Here is a 20830-nt window from a genome sequence, read left to right as displayed (position 1 = left end):
CAGCTAGTAGCAGCTGCACTGTAGTGGACATCGGTCATCTTTGCAGCATTCCCAATGTACAGTGCACTTTGCACCAGTGCGTACAATACCCAGAGGTCGACTGTACATATAATATGGTGAGGCTTCCCAAAAAAAACATAAAATATTGTGCCTCTGCCCGTGCCACTAGGTATATTGTAGGTAGATTGTAGAGCCACAGATGCGAAGAACAAAGAGTAACTTGAGTTTTTGCATCTTCCTTGCAGTTTGCATGACCTTCATCGAGACATGTGAGAGCACTCCAGCTCTTTGGGCTGTGGCTCAGTCTAGTGCCAATATGATCTCCTTGTGTCTCTAGTCCCCCTGATATTCTCCCATGGACTGTCAGCCATTCACACGGAAACCCAAGAGTGAGCCGTCCTAAATTTTCTTGTTACTCCGCCAGAGGCCTAGTGCAATGCTCGCAGCATCACTAATAGTAGTCTGGATAGTGCATACAAAGTGGCCCTTCGTGCCTCAACAGCACATCGGAAAGAACCATTGCTCATACCTCTAGGCATTTTGTGCATGCTTAAAGGCCAAAAAACGGAAATAGGCTAGAACTTACTGCACATTCCATTCCAAATAACCATGAGGTGACTCAGCATTCACATGCATAGTTGTATTGTCAGCAACAATAAATTTCAGTGACGTCATTTGCATTCATTTTCCACCAGTGCACCCCACTACAAATGGGTATTGACACCAATAGAAGGGAAACAAAAAACGAGCTGTGTCCATTCTTTTTTGTAAATTCATTTCTTTTGCTGCCATAGCATCAATTCCAACTGACACTGCCATTTCATTATTGTGGAATTCAAGAAAAGTACATCATAAACATAAGACAATGCACAAACATTTTGGATGCAAAAGCATCCAATGGCAGATTAAATACCAGCGCTAAGCAGACGAGGAATATCCTAAAACAGTTCTGGGGACCTAAAGTGTTCAGCACATATTTTAACAACACTAACATAGTGCACAACACATACAACGGGTTCAGCTAGAGGGATCTCTTGAAAGCCTCCCAAGCATCAACAATACATTGCATTCACATGGCGCACAGCACACACGTAAACTCACATAACCAGCAAGCTATAAAAAGCCACAAAAGAGATAGCGTTCATCCAATATATTATCAAAAATACCAATCAAAAGGATGTATGAAGACTTGACTAATGGTTCTGTTGCTGCAGCCATAAACAACTTAGAATTATTAGTAAGCAAATAAATTACAGCTGAAATAAGGACTGAAAATTATCTTTGCACAAAACACAACCTAAGTACAGAGAGGTGTAATAGCTGAAAATTAAAGAATGGCAGTCTTATTTTAATGACAATCCTTTTACCCAAAGACAATACTTCTATCAGTAGATTTGCTAGAAAATTATTTTATCCGCAAGACTGCCCTACAAAGAAAGCAGTTGAGCAATGATGATAGAACCAGTTATTTTGTATTGGGCAAGTCCTTATGCTATAGGAGACTTTGTTGCTATAGTAGTTTGGGTCCTCTTAGCAAAGTCAGCACCCAGTAATATAACTGTAGCTGCATAGAATTTCGCACCACACTTTTAGTCCAGTTATCAGTCAGCCATAAAAAGAGTTTTAGTGTGGCATCTAAATCCCTCCATGCATTCATATACACAGAGTCCTGACAAGTACATTGCTATTGCAATAAAGGCAGAAAGCAACAAAAACAAACATGAAATGAGTGCAATAAAAATTCTTCAAGCTTAACACCCTCCAGCTCACAGCAAAGCTTTCTCACTAGCACTTCAACCACTTCAAAACTTTAGTTTGCTCAGATATTTCCTATAATGTGCGCACCAACGCATTGAGCAGCACAGTTATGTGTTCTGGGTCAGTGCAATCAATGCCCAAGGAGGTTTGCGCTGGCTCTGAAAATGGCCTGTGTGGAAATCCCCGCTTGGCACTGCATGTAACTTTGGTACTGGCACATCAACAACCTAGACAACGGATGCGTTCTAGCACAAATACAAAAACTTCTCATGTGCATAACATGCTTCATGCTGCCATTTCTATACGCCAATGAAAATTGCGTTCTATTACAATTTGCGCAATTTTACTGCACATTTAGTATCATATCAGCCATCGCATTTGGAATTCTGTAAGCCTGGTCTGAATCAGGCTGTGTTTTTAATAATGTGCTCACATGGTACAAATGAATTGCTGTACACATTCCAAATTCTGTTCCCTGCCTGTCACAATTCCTTCCCCACGGAATACAAAAAACTCCAGAACACTTCTTAGAGCACGCAAACAATGCAGCCATACTTATGGTCTTTGGCACCAAAGACTGCATACAACACACTTGTCCCATAAAGACAATAGCGTGACAGATGGCAAGTGCCTGCATGTATTAAGTGCATGGCATGGATGTGCACGTCAGAACAATTCCCCTACAACTACACCACTACCTTGAGAATAAGGGAAACCAGCATAAGATGCTGTGATTGTCACTGTTCAATCAGTTCACACATGCCTGCAGTACATACAGTATGGCATATTAGACTCAGCTAAATGTATACCTCAACTGCCTTCATGATATTCTTGAATTACAGCTACAGTTAACAAATTACATTGAAACGTCAAGTTGGGCCTAGTTGGTAATTTCTTGTTGGAATCATTTTGTAGCGGTAAAAACACGGACACAAAGAACACAAAACACAAGGAACACCCGTGTTTCGTGTTCTTTGTGTCCGTGTTTTTACCGCTACAAAATGATTCCAATAACAAATTACATTTTACGTCGAAGCTATAGTCATAATTTCCTTTGATGCGCAAAGTTTTTAAATGCTAAAAGTTGCAATCCATTGGTTTAATTATACAAAACGCCCCATCACCTCGCAGGTTCTCTCATGGTACTATTTTGTTGAAAATTTCATAAGTATGACTTTGAGAGCTCATTTGGCAAATGTAGTAATATTACAGTTGCTTGGAATGACTAAAGTTCAGAGTGTTTGTATCCTTCATATCACAGCTTGCCCTGAACTCTGTCCTCTGAGCCAAGTGTGTCACTGTAGAGCCAGTATCAATAAAAAAAATCTCGGTCCTTGCACATTCTCTACGTTAAATATTCTGTCACTACTAAAAGAGTCGAAGTAAAGGTGAAAGATTCACTGCATGCAACGACAGTTTGTGTTACTCATTATCACAGTGAACTACACCATATAGTTCTGCATTTTTGGATGTCATAGCTAACTCCATTACTGTTGCCAATGGTAGCAAATGCTGTGCTCACGGCCAAAAATGTGCAGCAATCGGTTCACCTTATGAAAACATGACACAAACAACAGTCTTCCTTCAACGCTGTACAGCATACCAGTCATTCATTCACTCAAGCAATGCACTCATCGAGCAAAAAAGATTATTTTGCACTGTAGCTAGTGATGCAACAACCAACGAATTTTTCTCAGATTTTTCAGTGAACACTCCTGTTACCCCAAGCAACAAGCCGGTGGTTTCAAGGTCTCACTGTTCTTTACATGGTTCTGATCCTTACTGTTTTCAAGTGCTGAAGTACAAATGTGCTTTCGGTACCCAGTGAACACGGTAACATAAGCCCTTCTTTTATTGAGCATGGCATGCACTTATGACAAAGGCACTTTCTTTCTACAATGTCTCACATACAGAAATATATGCTTAAAACATTTCATCATACAGTCCTAGATATATTTGAATATTCCAGCTGAAAAGGTCCACTTAAGCTCCATGTTCGAGAGCTACAAACTGAGATCCTCGCACTTTCTGAGAAGATTAATGACAAGTGAAAGAAGATAGCAAGAAAAACAAGATTTCTTATACAAGTTAGAGCGTTTAGCTACACACAATAAGTTAGTGTCAAACTGAGCAGAATTTCATCCACACATGCTTAAAAGAGGCATTTCAACGCAGACCGAACTCACAGTTACGATAAAGAACTTTTGAAGAGCGAGCAATGTTTTAAACCGACCCTGAAAGAATATAGTATAATCAATTAAAGCCTATTTAATCTAGCCATGCGTAGAAGTTCGTGAGAAGTGCCAATTCACAGTTTGTTGCATCACTAGTCACAAATGAACATTTCAGGCCCCCAAACGGATCATCACGAGGCACAGAAAAAATGCCAGAAAAACAACATAAATAACATCTGAATATACAAAATATAACCGCATTCAATCTCCCTCCCACAGCTATAAACACGGAAAAACAAAAACAGATGCCAGGTGACTGAACACGGACTGTAGTACATGGCTTGAAAGAAATCATTCAAAGGCTGCGCAAATAAAACTGGTGGTGGCAAAATGCTACCATTTTTTTTAAAAGGAGGATTGCAAAATGATGCCAAGTGCAGAACAATGAAATAATTCACTGCGTGTAGCCCCTTACCACTGCAAAGAGTTGCTGTCACTTAACAAAATAATTATTTTTTTTTAATTTTACCAAATCACTTTGTGAACCGAAGTCACCAAAGGTTATGCGTCACTTACAATATAAAAGCTGTCATGATGTCTAAAACAAGAGATAATGCAGACTACAATAAGCACTAGCAATATCGTCGTCAACGTAGCGCTTCAATGTCTGTAAATTAAATACGAGCACAACAGCATCAAAAGTGCAGTTCTTGAAAGGAGCTTTGAAAGTTCCTATAGAAACAACATGCAAATGCCTCAAAACATCACACATGCTCAAGAACACGTCGAGAGTAACAGTTTGTAAATTACCTCGCTGTATGGTGAATGCTACTAGTAATTCTGACTTTTCAACCAGCACTGAAAATGATCTGTTGAGCAATTTTCATAACAAAAAGAACCCTATATGTATACGAGTCAGAGTAAGGAACCATGCCATTCACTCACTGTCATAGAGCTGCCACAAACCATAGAGCTGTGACAACTGCTGACTCTGTGCCAGCACTGCTGACATTACAGCCCTTCCGTTTTTTATTATCAGTAATGACAGTAGCAGTTCCTTCAAGCTGACAATATTTTGCGCTAACTAAATGTTCAATCCAAGCTGGTTAACTGGATGGGTTGCACCTTTGAGAAGGTGGTATCAAATTAAACAGCTCTGGTGACTGTACCAACAGATTAACAGCTGCAATTTAACTGCTGCTCGGTCTATTATGGGCAAGAAACCTATGCACATCGTATTATGAACCAAGCTGCCATCTTGCCAGAGGAAAAGTTCCCTTCAAGTTCAGCACTATTGGTATACATATATATATCTAGGAGTTACATGCCTTTCAACTTGCCTTCAAGCGTAACGTCGATAAATACTTCAGCAGATACAGGCAAGCCAGGGAAGCAAGAACAATGAACATGAAAACGCACGTAAAGCCCTCTTCTGTTCAACTGTCAACATATTCTGCAATGAGCACGTTGTCAACTGTGTGAATGAAATCTGCTGCAGACACAGACTGGATGCACCGACCACATTCACACACGCCAAAAGTATGTAGTTTTTGTCAATGTGAGTTTAGGCCTCTTTCTTTTAATCAAACATTTTTTTTTTCTAATGTGTTCCTCGTTCTTATGAACAAAGTGCTACGCAAGGCTCCTACAATTAAACGATGCATGTGACACTTTGCCTAGAGCACTTCTGCAGCCAATTTGGCACTTGCACGGAGTGAACAGCCATTCCTTCTGAATACAATACAGCCCCACAGTGCCTTTCTCATGTTATAATACATTTCTGGCAGAATTTCCTTCCTGTCACTTCTTTACTGGCACACAGCACAGACTTATACTCGAACAGTGTGCATGGCAGAGGAAAAATGGAAGCAAAAGGCTTGGACCACAAATCTACAAAGAAAAATAAAATGGATTACAGTTTTCCCCCACCAAAGCACATCATCGATACTGGTCAAGTCTGTTCAGATGGATAAGCAAAATATGGCATACTGCATTTACATGTGGCATGCTTCTGTCAGCGTTGGCACAAAGAAGATGGCTAGAGGAGACAATATCCAATGTGGAAGAAATCCACCACTGCCTTCCCTCGATAAATATATTAATTAGTGCAATCTGACCAGCGAAACAGCTCTAGAATTATAGCCCTCTCACATGGTGACTACCAAACTTTTGACATAAGCCTGCTGAAGCTAGCCTGAATTGCGATTCATAATTGTTGGCTCCATCTCCTCGCACTATAAAAATATTTCTTCCTTTGTACGCTTTCTTCAGCACATCAAGGACAAGCGAAGCAGTGGACACAATCCGTGATACTGCATTGTGCTCTCATAACTTAGATTTGACCAGCTCATCTGCACAGCCCAGGCATGCAGGCATCATCGATCCTTTTTCCATGGTTCTCAGGTACAAGCAACTACAAGACGACTCTCTGCGACACTTTTCTTCTTTTTCGTCTTTCCTAACCACGGAGCAGCAGTCCTTCCAGATCATGATCTAGTCTTTACAATCAGAAAATCGGCAGCAGCAGGTTTGATTTGCTGGATAACACAAGCACAACTTGTTGGTTAAGAAGGGCCTTTCAGTTTAATAAAAAATGACTCAAATGTAAAACCAGGAGATGGCTGTATACACAGCGCTCTTTTTAGTGACAGCTTTAGAAAATACAATAGTGATGTGTTCTGAACCCCTGACAGCCACATAGCATATCTTGACAGTTCATGAATAGAATGTCAAAAGAGACACCCTGATGTTTGAAAGGTATGCATGTCAGTGGTAATGTAAGGTTATTAGAATTGGAGATATCTGGAACAAAGGTTCTATGCTGAAGGACATCTGGAAATGATCCGTGTCTTCTTCTTTTTTCCTGTTTTGCAACTGCACGCAGTGTGGTGCTTTGATTGAAGGCCAAATAAGAGTAGAAATAATGTGAAGTAAAGGTGCCATGTCATAGCTATCAACTGCACTGCCAGCATGTAAGCTCTACATATATAGTGCTCTGCTCGCAAGAAGACAGCAGCCTGTGTTCTTCCTTCCCATATTTACAGCGCTGCACAAGAATATGAGCAACGCAAGTATATATCCAGCATGTGCCACAGTTCAGCTTGAAAAACCGAGCTAACCTTGTGGCATACTGTGTACACTGTTGAACCCTATGTGAGCCATTGCCAAAGACCAAAACTGGCAGTAGTGGGAAGAATGTCTCACGTTTTTCCGCCACTCACTATGGCACGGGGATGGCACACCACTGTTAGGGCCCACGCACTGTGGAAGCACAACGGAACATCATACGACGCACACAATTTTAAGTGACAGCAGGCAGCTCGAGCCATTTCAGAGAAACCTTTCATCAATCAATATTCTGCTGATAAACAAAGACACACACAAGAAAATGCGGCACACGGAAAAGGCAGTCTCTGGTGTCTCGCGCAACAACACTCGGTTGCTGCGCCAGAACTGCTGCAAGCTCAAAAGCCGGCTCGTTTAAGGCCACCATAAAAATGACTACTGGGGCACTGTTGCAGTGCGCGCTCGGCGACACGAGTCCACGTGTTACTGGAGAGCCCCATGACAACGACGATAGGTCAGCGAGGGTGCGACAGGGTGACGAGAAGACAGATAGATGGGCCTTCGTGGCTTGGTGCGTAAACAAGGGCCACCTCATCCAGAATGGCACGGCTACAACGATGGAGTCGCTCGGCGCACAGTGGTGTCCCATGGGCGATCAGCACTCTACTGGGACGCATCCAGCGATGGGACATGTGGCAGCATCGTCTGCATGTAATCCCCAATCCTCGAGTTGTCATTCACACGCACGTACACTTACACCTTTGAACATACTAATGCAGCCATGCGGTTCTGCGCCCAGTTCTATCACAATGCCACAAAGAAGATGCCGAGGCACATTCGAGTCCCCCGGTCACAGGAGGCGGCTCTTCTTGCTCAGGTCGCAATTGTTGATAGAAGGGAGCACGCCACAGCAATGATGAGTGCCAACGTCGCCACTTGTTGAGTTGCAGATCCAGCTGTCTTGGGTTTTGGTGTCGTTGTAGTTCCATGGTGTGGCGGTGATGAGGGAGTGTGGCTCTCTCCTGCACCACAAGAAAGGTTCACGAATCAGGAATGTCTCGAGTAGAACTCGTTGCTGGGCTGGCAGTGCATTTCTAGGTATTAAATTAGCCAACAAAGCAGGAACTAAGATGTATGACTGAATTACCTTGTCTTGTGCTTCTTCTGCCTTCAACTATAGCTTAATCACAAGGAGTGCTTCCTCTCCTTTGGCATTTTTCGCTCAGTTCAAATGAAGAAGGTGAAGCATTGTTCTACTCCTGGGTGACGTGTTATCCAATGGATCTCCATTTAGAATCTATACCTCTAGCCAAATGATGTGCATGGAATATCACTCACACCTAAATGTCCCCTATAGGACTAGTTCTAGGTCTTTCGTGTTGAGAAGGGGGGTCACATTTCATGACCTTATAATCATCATTAGTCTATTTACATACGTTATACTGGACAAAAGAGTGTCCCGCATTCCTCTAATTTACTCGACCCTGTGCCAGCTGCAAATGTACTAACCTCATCTGTCTGCCTGCCCCATGACGCAGACTATACTTGCCCGCTTGAACAATCCCTTAAAAGGCGACTCTGGAATTTTTGACGTTCACATATTGTGACACCACTTTCACAGTCTGCTTTCCTCCCTATCCTGATGCATTCTGTCTAATTTGGAAGCCGAGAGATAATTCATCTGGCGCCATTCAATTTCACAATGTGCCATTTTCGTGGCCTCAGTTCAGACGATTTCTGCAAGAACAGTGGATCTGTAACATCACAAATATTACAGCCACATCACTGCCTGCTCTTCACTTGAACACAAATTATGAGGCCTATATTAAACATCCTAGGTATTTTATGAACTGAGTTGTGATTTTCAGTCTCTGTTTTCACTAGTCGACATGCATGTGGGTGCTTCTCCTGTCCTGTATGCTGCACCGTCGATTTGTCAATTCTGGCCGAGAAGTTTCATTTTAGAGCTGCTATTTCTCCTTTCTTTTCTTAACAACTGTTCTACATAGAATTCTGAAAAACACTTTGTTGTGTTGCAGACAGAGGATATTTTAGAATGTGATGCAATTAAAAACTGAAAATGAAAAACCACCAAACTTGCTCTTTAAATGGCCATCAGTTATTTTCTCTTTACTTTACCTGTTTTGTCCATGTTCATCTTGTCTTGAATTGGACTAGAACACTGTTAACTCATATTTTTCGCCTTCAAGTTTCCCTATGTTACTGCCCTCAAATCTCCTTTCGAAAGATCACTGTGCTGGAAAGTGCCGGTAAGATGCAACTCTTATATACTTTGCTCAAATTTTATTGTCTGTTTAACTGTTGGACACCATGAGCCATTCCCATAATGCTTTTCACATCTTTCAACAAAACTGCAGCCTATAAAGCCGAAATCGGGGCTCTGAAGTGTTCTGCAGTCTTTAAGCACTGAAGAGTCAGCAGTATCCTCCTCAGTTTTTCTGAAGTACCATGCGGCCTTGGAATTCTACTCTGCTCAGCTCTCCCGACAGAGGCTAGCAGGTACCAAAACTGAACATGCATGGCTGAACCATCTGCTACTCGTTAAACACCATCATCATCATCCTCAGCCTGGCTATTCCCACTGCAGGGCCAAGGCCTCTCCCATATTCTTTCAATTAACCCGGTCCTGTACAAGCTGCATCCACTTGACCCCTGTGAACTTCTTTACGTCATCCGACCACCTAACTTTCTGCCGGCCCCCGCTACGCTTTCCTTCCCTTGGAATCTAGTTTGTTGCCCTAAACGACCATCGGTTATCCTTTCTTCGCACTACATGTCCCACCCATGCCCATTTCTTTTTCTTGATTTCCACTAGATTGTCAGTGACTTGAGTCATTTCTCTGACCCACTGTGCACGTTTCCTATCTCATAATGTTACCCCTACCATTTTTCTTTCCATAGCCCTCTGCGTTGTCCTCAACTTAAGTAGAACCCTCTTGGTTAGCCTCCACATTTCAGCCCCATAGGTGAGTACAGGTAGATGCAACTGTTGTATACTTTCCTCTTGAGCAATACCGGTAAGCTGCTAATCATAATCTGCGAGTGCTTGCCAAATGCGCTCCATCCCAATCTTATTCTTCTCGTTATTTCCTTTTCACGGTTCGGATCTGCGGTTACTACCTGTCCTAAGTAGAGATATTCGCCTACTACTTCCAGTACTTCGCTACCTAGCGTAAACTGGTGTTCCTTCCCTATGCTATTAAAAAAAAAAAAAAAACATATCTCATCAAAAAATTGCTGCAAACATCCTCAGAGCACTTTGAAAACTTTGTGCTGCAGACTTCAAGCATGTGTTGTCTTCCTGTTTGCATAGCCCCGCACACCAAGGACAACATCATGTTCATTTCTGTTCCTGGTAAAAATTTATTGTGTGGATCTGGCCTGATGCTTGCCTGGCAGCAGAAGACAAACTGACTACAGACGAAATTTGATTTTGAAAATGCAATTTCCTTGTGACCCATACATTCAGACTGATGATGTAATGACCAAAAAGAACTCCATGAACACCAGCTGGTAGTTAAAAGCAGAGAAATCTGGCTTCCGAAATCTATAGCTAAAAATTGGTCATGGTGCAGATGATGTGCAAAAGAAACTGACTGGCAGTTATGCTGGCTGTATTTTATTTCGTTTTCCGTTTTAGTAGTTTAGTGGAAATTGCCTTTCCCTTTTTCTAATCTGGCACTCTATCAAGAAAGGCCAGCTTCAGCTTGTTCTCAGTGACATACAAAGAGAATAAGACAAACAGCGTTAGATGCACATGACAATGATTCTCTGAGGATGAGCTCATACCTTCCCCACTACCAGAGCCACTGTCGTCCAAGTCCTCATCGTCGGTTGTGCCCTCGCCATGCCAGTCACCACTGCCGCTGCCTTCCATCGTGTACGAGTCCGATTCAGGCATCAGTGACACCTTGTGACCGAGTATTTCCTGCACAAAATGCAAGCACGCATCCACAGTTCACATATCGCCAAAAATATGGGGATACCTCAATCAGAAAAAATTAAAGATCTTTCACAGTGCTTTCATGGCACTAAAATGCTTGAGTCATAATAATTGTTATTACCATAGTTGGCATTAGTTTGCTCTTAGTAAATAACTGCCAGATTGCAACTAGCGCCAAGAAAGTTAAGGGACAGCATCAAAAAGGAACCAACGGTGCAGCATGTTCGGTTCCTTTTAACCCCTTAACCGTTTAGGACGAGCTGCGCTCGTCCTTGCAAAAGCCGTCCCCAAACCGTTTTGGACGACTATAGCTCGTCCTCGCTGAATATATTCTTCCCTTCAGTGTTTCGGACGAGCAGCGCTCGTTTGTGGCTTAGATGGCATTTTGCTCGACAGATGGCAGCACTGACCTGTTAATTTCGTTTTTTTTTTTTTCTTTTTTTTCTACCACATAAACGACTTTTTCGTATGGCAACATGGGTTTTAAAATGGCATCCGGCGGAGGCGACGCGTACATTGCTGGCCCGTGCTCTCGGAAACTACGCTTTTCTGCGTCGTCATCTTCTTCGGACGATGGTGATTCAGACACTGAAGTGTACATTGTTTCAGGGAGCGAGGACGACAGTGACTTTGTGCTGAGTAATTCTTCCGTATTGTGAGAAATAGTAAAGTTCAATATGCTAATTTGACTTCGTGTTTGCTTCAAATATTTTTTAAAGATCGAATGCATGCTTTTTATTGCAATAATAACCGAAATCAGGAATAAAAAAAATAAGCAGTTTTGTTAAGAAATTCGTTGATATAACAAAACGGTGAAGGGGTTAATCACCATCCCTTGTCTTTTTAGTTGCAATGTCGCATTCATTCCCTCAAACACACTAACTAGCTCAACTATCTTCTTTGACAATTATTTTCGGCCGATATCTAGGAATGCTAACATGGAAACGTACAGGAGGGCTGTGGCGAGTCAAGTACAACAAGCAGCATGTCATCAAAATGTGGCGCATACAGAGGGGTGTTTGGTGAAAGGGGAGGGGGTTACAGCAGAACTGCAGGCACTCATCATTATTCATTTTGTTGCTGGATAAGCAGACATTGGATGTAAAATTCAATAGTGGAGATACGATGCACAGCACGGTTAAGGTCTGCTACCAACCAGCGATCACTGTCAGAACCATGCTATCGGAATCACACAAGGTACACTGCACTAACCGTTGTTATTTCCTTCAAGCGGTGAGTGTGCGTGTCCACAAGAGAATCCCATGCTGACGCCTTGTGCCTGGCTTCAGGGTTCTCCTTCTGAGCACCGATGCCTGGTGCAACCACTGCCTTTACATAGCTGTAGAGAAGAGTGAACAACAAATGCACTTTTTATTGGTGCACAAAAAAAAAAACCTACTGCGAGACACAAATACAGAGGCCAAAAAAGAACACTGCAAATGTTCAGATAACATCATTCAGGGTGAGAGCAGCCTATAATCAGTGCCGCCATCAATATGATCAGTACAAAGACCTACCACAGTAAGCTTACCATCACTATCCAGTACCAAATGCTAGCTATCTGTCTTCACATGTTCTATAAATATACAATTCTGCCTACCAGCCCACTAGTTTGCCCCGATGAGCTCTGCACCAGAGGGAAAAAGCACTAGCTACTTCTGCTCTGGATAATTCCAAGAGGCTGCTGGCTGGATGAAGAAGAAGGTTACAAAGGAAGGGCAACTTTCTCTCTTCCTCTAACCCTTCTAAAATTGATCCACGCAAATGTTGGAACCACCACGCATCCTTTGTATGTTTTAAAAGCTCCGATGACTGCATTACCTCATGTGCTATCACCAGCTCACTTTGGCCTTGTTTTCCTTGATATGTTTGTGATGTCACTGCAATGACAGCTGAGACAGTGTTCGGTTTTGTGATCAATCACATGCCTTCAAAATAGCAAGAAATGCAGCGGGACACACAGGAATACAACACCACCACTGATTTCTCAGGTGCCACTAATTATTCCAGCAGAGCGGAGAATGAGCTATAATGTGGTCACTGCTGTCGACGAATCAGACATCACGCTTGGTCTGCAGAAGAATCAAGCACACCACGAAAAGGGATTGTGGAACTATGTGTTAACTCAGTTCTATTGGTGTTGGACATGTTAGCATGGGATGTAAGGGCCGTTGCATGATAGTAATTTGGATTCCTGTGCTTACACAAATATTAGGCAATAGTTGCAGTCAATGACAGTTTAAAAGTAGATTGTACATGTACTTATATTACGTGGACTTGGTATGTATCGTATGAAGGTTCAGGTATTGCCAGCGCTTAAAGTCAGGGGGTCTCGGGGGTCTGAGACCCCCTCCAATATTGACGAGCGGTCTCAGACACCTCTCGCGAGGACGTACAGGGTGGTATATATTAATACCAAACAGGCAATCTATTTTTTTAGTTTTTTGATCACTGATTGTAGAATAATTTCTGCTTTGTCGGTTCGAAAATTTCAGTGTAATTTTCAGCAAGAGTCATTTCATTATTACTAAAATCCGAGACAGAAAAAATCTTAAAATGTTGGTGGAGCTACGCACAGGCTGATAGAAAGGACACACACAGCGATAATCAGAAACACAATGTAAAGTCTCCACTCGGTGGTCTTCATGGGTAAAAAAAGCTTCTAGCCTCTAGAAACCTGCCGTGACCGAAATGCTATATATAAAATAGTAGTTTTATCAATAATATGGCATACATTGGAATTACCGCCGCTTCATATCACTGTAAGGTGTTTTACTTATGCAATCTTTCAGCACAGTGTCAGAGTGTGCATTAATCGCCTTATTGTTTCAGGTTTGTGCCATAAACTAAAGGGGAAAAAAAAAAAAACACGTTTCAAAATTATTTTTCCTTTTGTAAAAATTTATGTATAAAGCAGGCTGCCAGACGCTTTCTCTCTCTCCCTTTATTTCCCTCTCCACATGTGTTCAAATCACTCCAGAACCCCTTCAATGGGGCCAGACGTTAAGCTTGGGTATTGCGAGAAATCAGTATGCACAAACTGATATATTATATACATCAGCTGAGCTAAGTGTATCTCGCTCCTGTATCAAGGAACATTCAGATTTGTATCGTACAGCATGCCCAACCGTATGCATACAGTGAATTTTGTGAACAAACGCCTTTTTTAGGCTGAAAGTAACAGTGATAAGGTCAAGAAGGATGTCTATAGAAGATGTGCAGACTGTCTTCTGTGTTTTTTTTACTTTGACCTACAATTTTTAAGCACATGACTCTTCACTACACAGGTGAGCACTGTCTCAGGCAATTTTTTTATATCATAATTAACAAACTTACTATTACAATATGATACTATTACAATAAAATAAACCACTGCACTCCGCCACGGTGGTGCGGTGGATAGGGTGCTCGAATATTGCGCCCAAGGATGACGGATCGAATCTTGGCCGCAGCAGCCGCTTTTCGATGCAGGCGAAAAGCAAGATGCCCATGTGCTGTGCAATGCTAGTGCATGCTAAAGAACCCCAGATGGTTAAAGCTTCTGGAGCACTCCACTATGGTGGCTCTCATAGTCTTAGTTGCTTGGGGCGTTAAACCCTATAAACCAAACGAATAAAATGGATATGCAAAGCCATGTTCAGTAATTTCTGTTTGAAGTTCATTAACAACTCTATTTGACACACTGTACAGTTTGCACATGTGTTTTCAAAATTACTACTAGAAGATGGTCGGTTTGCTGAAATTTATCAGTCCTTGCCACCAATGCACAACTCTCAACATTGACAATAATGGGACAAAACAGGGAAGCTCAACTGCTCCAAGTTGAAATTAAGTGCAAATGTTTAAACAGAAACAGCATTCAGTAATATAAAGCAGAAAAAGAATACCAGGAACTACATCCAAGTGAAGACAAACTTTCGCTGCATGTCACACACAGTAGACTGATATCTCCATCACTGCCATGTAAACCCACCATTTTGGGTCACCAGGCACCAAATAATACCATTTTGGGTCAGCCTCACTCCGCTCACCTGCTATCCCCTACTATGTTCACCATCTCTCAGAATCTATTTCACTTCCCTAGAATGCCATGATTATTTGACACCAATTTAATATTCTTGATTTCAACGAGAATATCATTTTATGACTTGCGTTTGTTCCCAGATCCATTCTGCTCTCTGTCTTTCTCTTCATGTTATTGTCAGCATTTTGCTCTCCACAGCTCACTGTGCTGTAAATAATCTGAAGCCTCTCACTTTTCCAACACATAGGTGAGATGTCAGCAGTTACTACCTGCCTTACACAGATAACGACTTCTGATGTTTTGCTGCATGCAGCAAACTCTTCTGCCTTTGTATATGGGTCCATTAACGTACCGTCCGATCTGGACGCCGTTCCAGCAGGGTGGTGGTCCTGCAACATCCGGATCACAGACGGCTCCGGCCAGCGAGGAGAACAGTGTCCTCGAGGCACTCAGCTGTCGTAGGAGCTCGCGCTGTCGCGACCGCAGAGCTGCGTCGGCGCCGCGCAAGGTGGCACCCGAGGGCCTCCGGCCGGCCGGCCCCTCAACCCGTGGCTCAGTGCGATTGGCGCTGCCAGATCGCCGCCGTGGGTCGCCGCACTCCAGCTTCACCTGCACGCATGAGAGTGAGTGCAGGCACTTGAGGAAAAGTTGAAGAATTCGGTTGGTACGGGTGATGGGGAAGGAAGAGGCAGACCCTGGTCAATCCCCCACTGTGGGTATGTCCCATGTCTTCCAAGGCAAGAATGGACAAGCTGGGCATAGCAAGTGGGACTTGGGACATTTTTCTACATCCCTTTGAATTGCAAAAAAAACTATGGAATATTGTAAGACACAGTACTGAGCATAATAATGAGTGGTCCAATTACCGATCAGACTCTCTTTTGTCCAGCATTCACCGAGTACTTGAATATGCCACAGTGCTGCCATGGCCATGGTATATGGATACCACAGAAAACCAATAGAACGCGTTTCTTTACAAAATAGAAATAGTAAAAAAAAACTGCAATCTTCCAAGAGGAATAATATCAGGGCCCGTATTCCGAGTCTGCCTCGTTTTTAGCAGAGTTGTTTTCGCAGTTTTTGCCTTTATCTCATTAGTGGAAACGCAGGAACTGGAAGTGGCCGTAATCGAACATCAGGTTCCGGTATTTCCACCAATCGGGCGACACATAGCGATGGTGAAAACGTCACTTCTAAAAACAACGCAAGCTCGGAATATGGGTCCCCGATCTATAGATGTATTCGCAGCACAGACCCTTCTGTATTAGTAGGGCATGAAAAATGATAAAAATGGTGATATAACAAACAATGAAACCTTTGAATAGTTTGTAAATAGCATTCACTTGCGGTACACTATATACTTTCGCTGCTCAATCCAGACCACCTGAATGCTCAGGAATCAATTTTTAGTTTATCTAAACTGACAGAATTATTTGCAAAATTTTCAGACGTCCATATATCTTGCTCTTGTTATGCCAGTTAACTGGATCCCTCCTCACAGAGTCCACTGCCAGCATGCACGGAACTTGAGGCACATTTGAGCGCCGGTTTGAAGGGTATGAAGGGTCTGTGGCCCCTCATGCCGCCCTTCCAAGCATAGCATTTGATCTGCTGGCTCAAATCTCCGGCAATTCAGCTATTTCGGCATGGTTGCGCGATGGCACCTGCCCCTTTTATTCTTCCCTCTAATCTCACACCCACTCATTAGCATACAGTTGTGAGTTGCCACATATGTAGAACAGCACAGATTTAGTTATAAAGCCTCGCTTTGACCAAGCCTTACCAATGTGCCTGCGTTGAATAAGGGTAGCATGTTTAATACGCGATCCAAAGTTCCAGGAGGGTTCGGTTCCCCATCTCGCCCTCCGTTAATCTGTTCAGCTCAGTCTATTTCCTTTTCAATTCCGTCATTGCATGTCTGATATCATACATTTTCGATAAATCCTGAGTTTTTTGTTACCCATGCCAGCACCGACGAGTTCCCCACTGAAAGGGAGCCATGACGCCATCACACAAAAGCGTGCGTGGCGTAATGTGCTGACGACTGTAGAGAGCAGCTGAGGAGCACTAGCAGGGCATAGAACAAAGTTTGAAGCCCAAACGGCTTGCCACGATGTAACACCTGCTGAGCATACGTCCACTAGCACTGGTGGCCCCCCTTTAGACAACGCGAGGAAGTGTCCCAGCTTCTGCAAGAATGACCTGGCTCGGATGCGACGCACGTGCACCAGCTGTCACAACGGCTATACGACAGTCTAGAAGTAAGGGTGCGACAGATACATGGGCCAGAAGCACATAAAACTACACATCGTGCAGCGCGGTGAGCATACTGGGGCATCTAACGGCATGACTTGGTTTTCATACCTTCGGTTCGCGACCTTCAAGTCCGCTGAAACCGATACGCAAGAGCTACATGCCGTCCTGAACATACATTTGTGGCAGCAATCCAAACATGTTGCTTTGTATTCGGACGTCACGAGGGCACGTGGAAGGATATGTTACGCTCCAGATGCTCTTTGTCCATTTCGCAAGCCACATTGTTGCATTTTGCCAGCAAAGCCTTGTATTGAGCCTCTTCAATACTAGAACGCTGGCGGCACTCATATACTTCATTGTTTCATGACACTCACCCTCTTGACCAGCTCAGGCCCATTCTCCATGGCGTGGATGACGGCTTCGGAGACCCTGGAGTCCAGAAGGGAAAGGGCCTCGTCCAGGCTGTAGGCGCCCACCAGCCGCGGCAGCAGCCGGTGCAGCGCGCTCACCAGATCTCCCCAGGGGCCTTCCAGGTCCTCCAGTGCTGCAAGGCAGCCGCCGCGGGCCGCATTCACGCACAGACCCGAGCAGGCTGGAGACAGGGCACTCCTCTTGCTCCCTGCTGCATGCCAGCCGCAAGAAAAAGCCACAAGGTCAATTGGCCTGTCGAGTTTCTTTTTCATGCCTACGCCTGCTGCACACCAGTGCATGTCTGCATCAAAAAACCCTAGGAGCTAGGCTTGTACGAAAATGATGCTTGAGATGCATCACAATTTTAACACTTCTTGGTCGGATAGCTTTACATGCACAGGCGAGTTCCCCTCAAAAGACTTTCAACAACCGATTGAGTCATTATGTAAAAACAATGCGGCTAACTACCCTACATTAGCTAGAGTGGTCAAGGCTGCCAAGAGCTGACCATGTAGTTAGCGAACCCTCTTTCAGGACATTTGCTTCGTTTACATGTTACGTCAGATTAACAATGCAGCACAGTAGTAAAAATGGACGCTGAGGCAAATACGCGAAAAAACCCGATCCTCCCACCCCTCTCTCTCGGTGAGTACTACCATGCTCGCTGTGATGATGTCGGTGCAAAGCGATGCATGAAAAATAAAAACGTGAGGAAAATGCTTCGCTAAGCTCTTCGTCCACGGGTTCCGGAAGTTTTGGTAGCAAAAGTGAAGCAAAATATCAGGATCTGCACTTTGCAGCTCATCTACAAACTTTGGCAAATTGGCACAGACCCAACCTGCACGCGACTGCTCAATTGAGATGGAGGGGAGGCAACAGCTGCAGTATGGACACGCATTGCCTTGACCTCCTCAGCCCTAACTTCTGGTGATTCGAGACAGCCGGCATAGACGAGGGTAAAAAATAATAGCAAAACACTTGCGCGAACGCATGCTGACTCACAATCAGAAAGTTCGCGTCGCTCTTAATTCAAGGAGTGCACGCCCTCTCGACGTCTGCACTAGCGATGAATGCAATACACGATAGTTTCAACATGAGTCACCAGCTGCATTTGCCTCACGTTGGCAGATCGAGCGCTGCGCTGCTTGCGCTTCACGTGTTCCATTGCAAGAACAGAAGAGAGAGCATGCTTTCGCGTGTGATATGGGAAACCCGTCATGAAAAAAAAAATAATAATAATAAGATGCATGGTTCATGTGCCGCGTAATTTAAACTAACCATACAGGAATGGGCAAATGGCCCACGCTCCTGAAGAGAAATGAGGGTATATTATTTCAAAATGTGTATATGACTAGGCAGCTATTTGTCAGCTTAGGCCGCGTGACATGAGATGAGGCGCAGGTAGAAATTTTTGACGTTTTTGACATTTTTGGCATTTTTTTACTTTACGATTCCCGGTGCGTCAAACCAAGAAGGCGTCCCGGAATAAAGAGAGCAAGCAACATCCGTCGCCCACCTTGTCCAGCGAGGTGCGGCGGGGTGGCGCAAGCTCCGCAGCCCAGTGCCCTGGCCAGTGCCAGCGCGCAGTGTGGCTCGGCATCGTCGGGCGGCGAGCTGGTTGCATTGACCACGTCCAGAGCCAGCCGCGTGGCCCGAAGCACGGTGCGGACCGCGCCCAGCGACTCGGCCAGCGATCCCTGCGACACGAACAGCAGCGCCGCTTCTCAATGCGTGCCAGTCTACAAACATGTATTAAGGTGAAAGCCTTTATTGCCTCATCGTTGTCGTCAGCAAGTGTCACACTTTTGTGGCAGCTGTGATTGGTCGAGACGGGATGACGTCATGGAGATCTTGACCAATCATAGAGCAGCACCACAGTATATGCGAATGTGTGCCTTATATGGCCATATGCCAATGATCAATTACTAATTAATGGCTAATTACTAGGTGTAAGTTATTACTAATCACTAATTAAAAATTATTAATGCCTTACAAATTACTAATACCTAATTACTAATTATTGACTAATTATAAGTAACTTCTAATTAGTCTTAAGGTGCGTAAATAATTGCTTATTAATGCCGCACACCTGGCAAAATCAACCACACAAAAGTAAATGTAGTACTAATTAATGATCAATTACTAATTAATGGCTAATTACTAAGTGCAAATTATTACTCACTAGTAAAAAATTATTAATGACTTACCAATTACTAATACCTAATTACTAATTAATGACTAATTATAAGCAAATTGTAATTAGTGCAAAGGTGCGTAATTACTTGCTTATTAATGCCGCACACCCGGCAAAATCAACCGCACAAAAGTAAACGTAAAACAACTGCGAAGGTACAAGGAGCGCGATCTCATCGCTGCCAAGCAGAATTCACTAAATAAATGCACTCGCAGAATGTGAGAGTAGTCGCTCGCTTTACTCGTCGCAGCATTCATCGCTACATGCGCAACAGTTGCATAGCAGAATGCAGCACTCAGGCTTTCGCCTTTAATTACTTTCGTCACCAAAATGTCCTAGAATTTTTTTACCACAACTGCGCTGTCAGCTCACGTCAGTGCATGAGTGTAAGCTTTTAGGGGCCATCAGCGCATGCGCAGTTGGCGCTTCGAGGAACCGCTTCAAGGATCGCGCTATGCTAAATCTTTCAGTGGAGATTCGTAATCCAGCCTCTCGGGACCCTTTCGACCGGAGTTAGGTTTCCCTCAGGCCGCGATCAGGCACATGCGAATGGCTTGGTTAAAGCGGGGTAAATATTGGGTTGTTTCAGCGAGCACTTTCAAAAATTCCTGATAATAGTGAGTTCATAATAAAAAAAAAATCAACAGGACGGTAACGGTGTTCCCTAATGCAAAATTTGAGCGCAGCTACTTAAACCTATTTGCGATATACCCAAGGCAAATAATTTTAGACATGTATGTATGTATGTATGTATGTATGTATGTATGTATGTATGTATGTATGTATGTATGTATGTATGTATGTATGTATGTATGTATGTATGTATGTATGTATGTATGTATGTATGTATGCGCGTGCGTGCGTGTGTATGTAATGCGTATCTGTATGCATGCGCGGTTACGAAGCACACTTTTTTTTCTCACGAGCCAAATTAATTTTTCAGAAGAGGAAGAAGAAACACGAGCGAGCAATGCAGAGCTCGT

General features: G+C 43.5%; 1 protein-coding gene across 1 annotated transcript in view; it reads right to left on the bottom strand.

Annotated features, from left to right (window-relative positions):
- Window positions 1-625: 625 nt before the first annotated feature.
- LOC146200574 (glypican-5-like) overlaps window positions 626-20830 on the bottom strand; it is a 116405-nt gene continuing 96200 nt past the window's right edge. The window contains exons 5-10 of the mRNA XM_084592397.1: window positions 19170-19350; window positions 17617-17864; window positions 15339-15595; window positions 12175-12301; window positions 10809-10947; window positions 626-8020 (exon numbers count right to left, since the gene is read on the bottom strand). Of these exons, the coding sequence (XP_084448523.1) occupies window positions 7872-8020; window positions 10809-10947; window positions 12175-12301; window positions 15339-15595; window positions 17617-17864; window positions 19170-19350 (1101 nt within the window). The 3' untranslated portion in view covers window positions 626-7871. The remainder of the gene's footprint in view (window positions 8021-10808; window positions 10948-12174; window positions 12302-15338; window positions 15596-17616; window positions 17865-19169; window positions 19351-20830) is intronic.

This window comes from Amblyomma maculatum, chromosome 2 (genome assembly GCF_055883805.1).
Source record: "Amblyomma maculatum isolate TAMU_Amacu chromosome 2, ASM5588380v1, whole genome shotgun sequence".
NCBI classification, from domain to species: domain Eukaryota; kingdom Metazoa; phylum Arthropoda; class Arachnida; order Ixodida; family Ixodidae; genus Amblyomma; species Amblyomma maculatum.
Note: the sequence above shows the minus strand (reverse complement) of the source record. Positions and strands in the feature narration are given on the sequence as shown.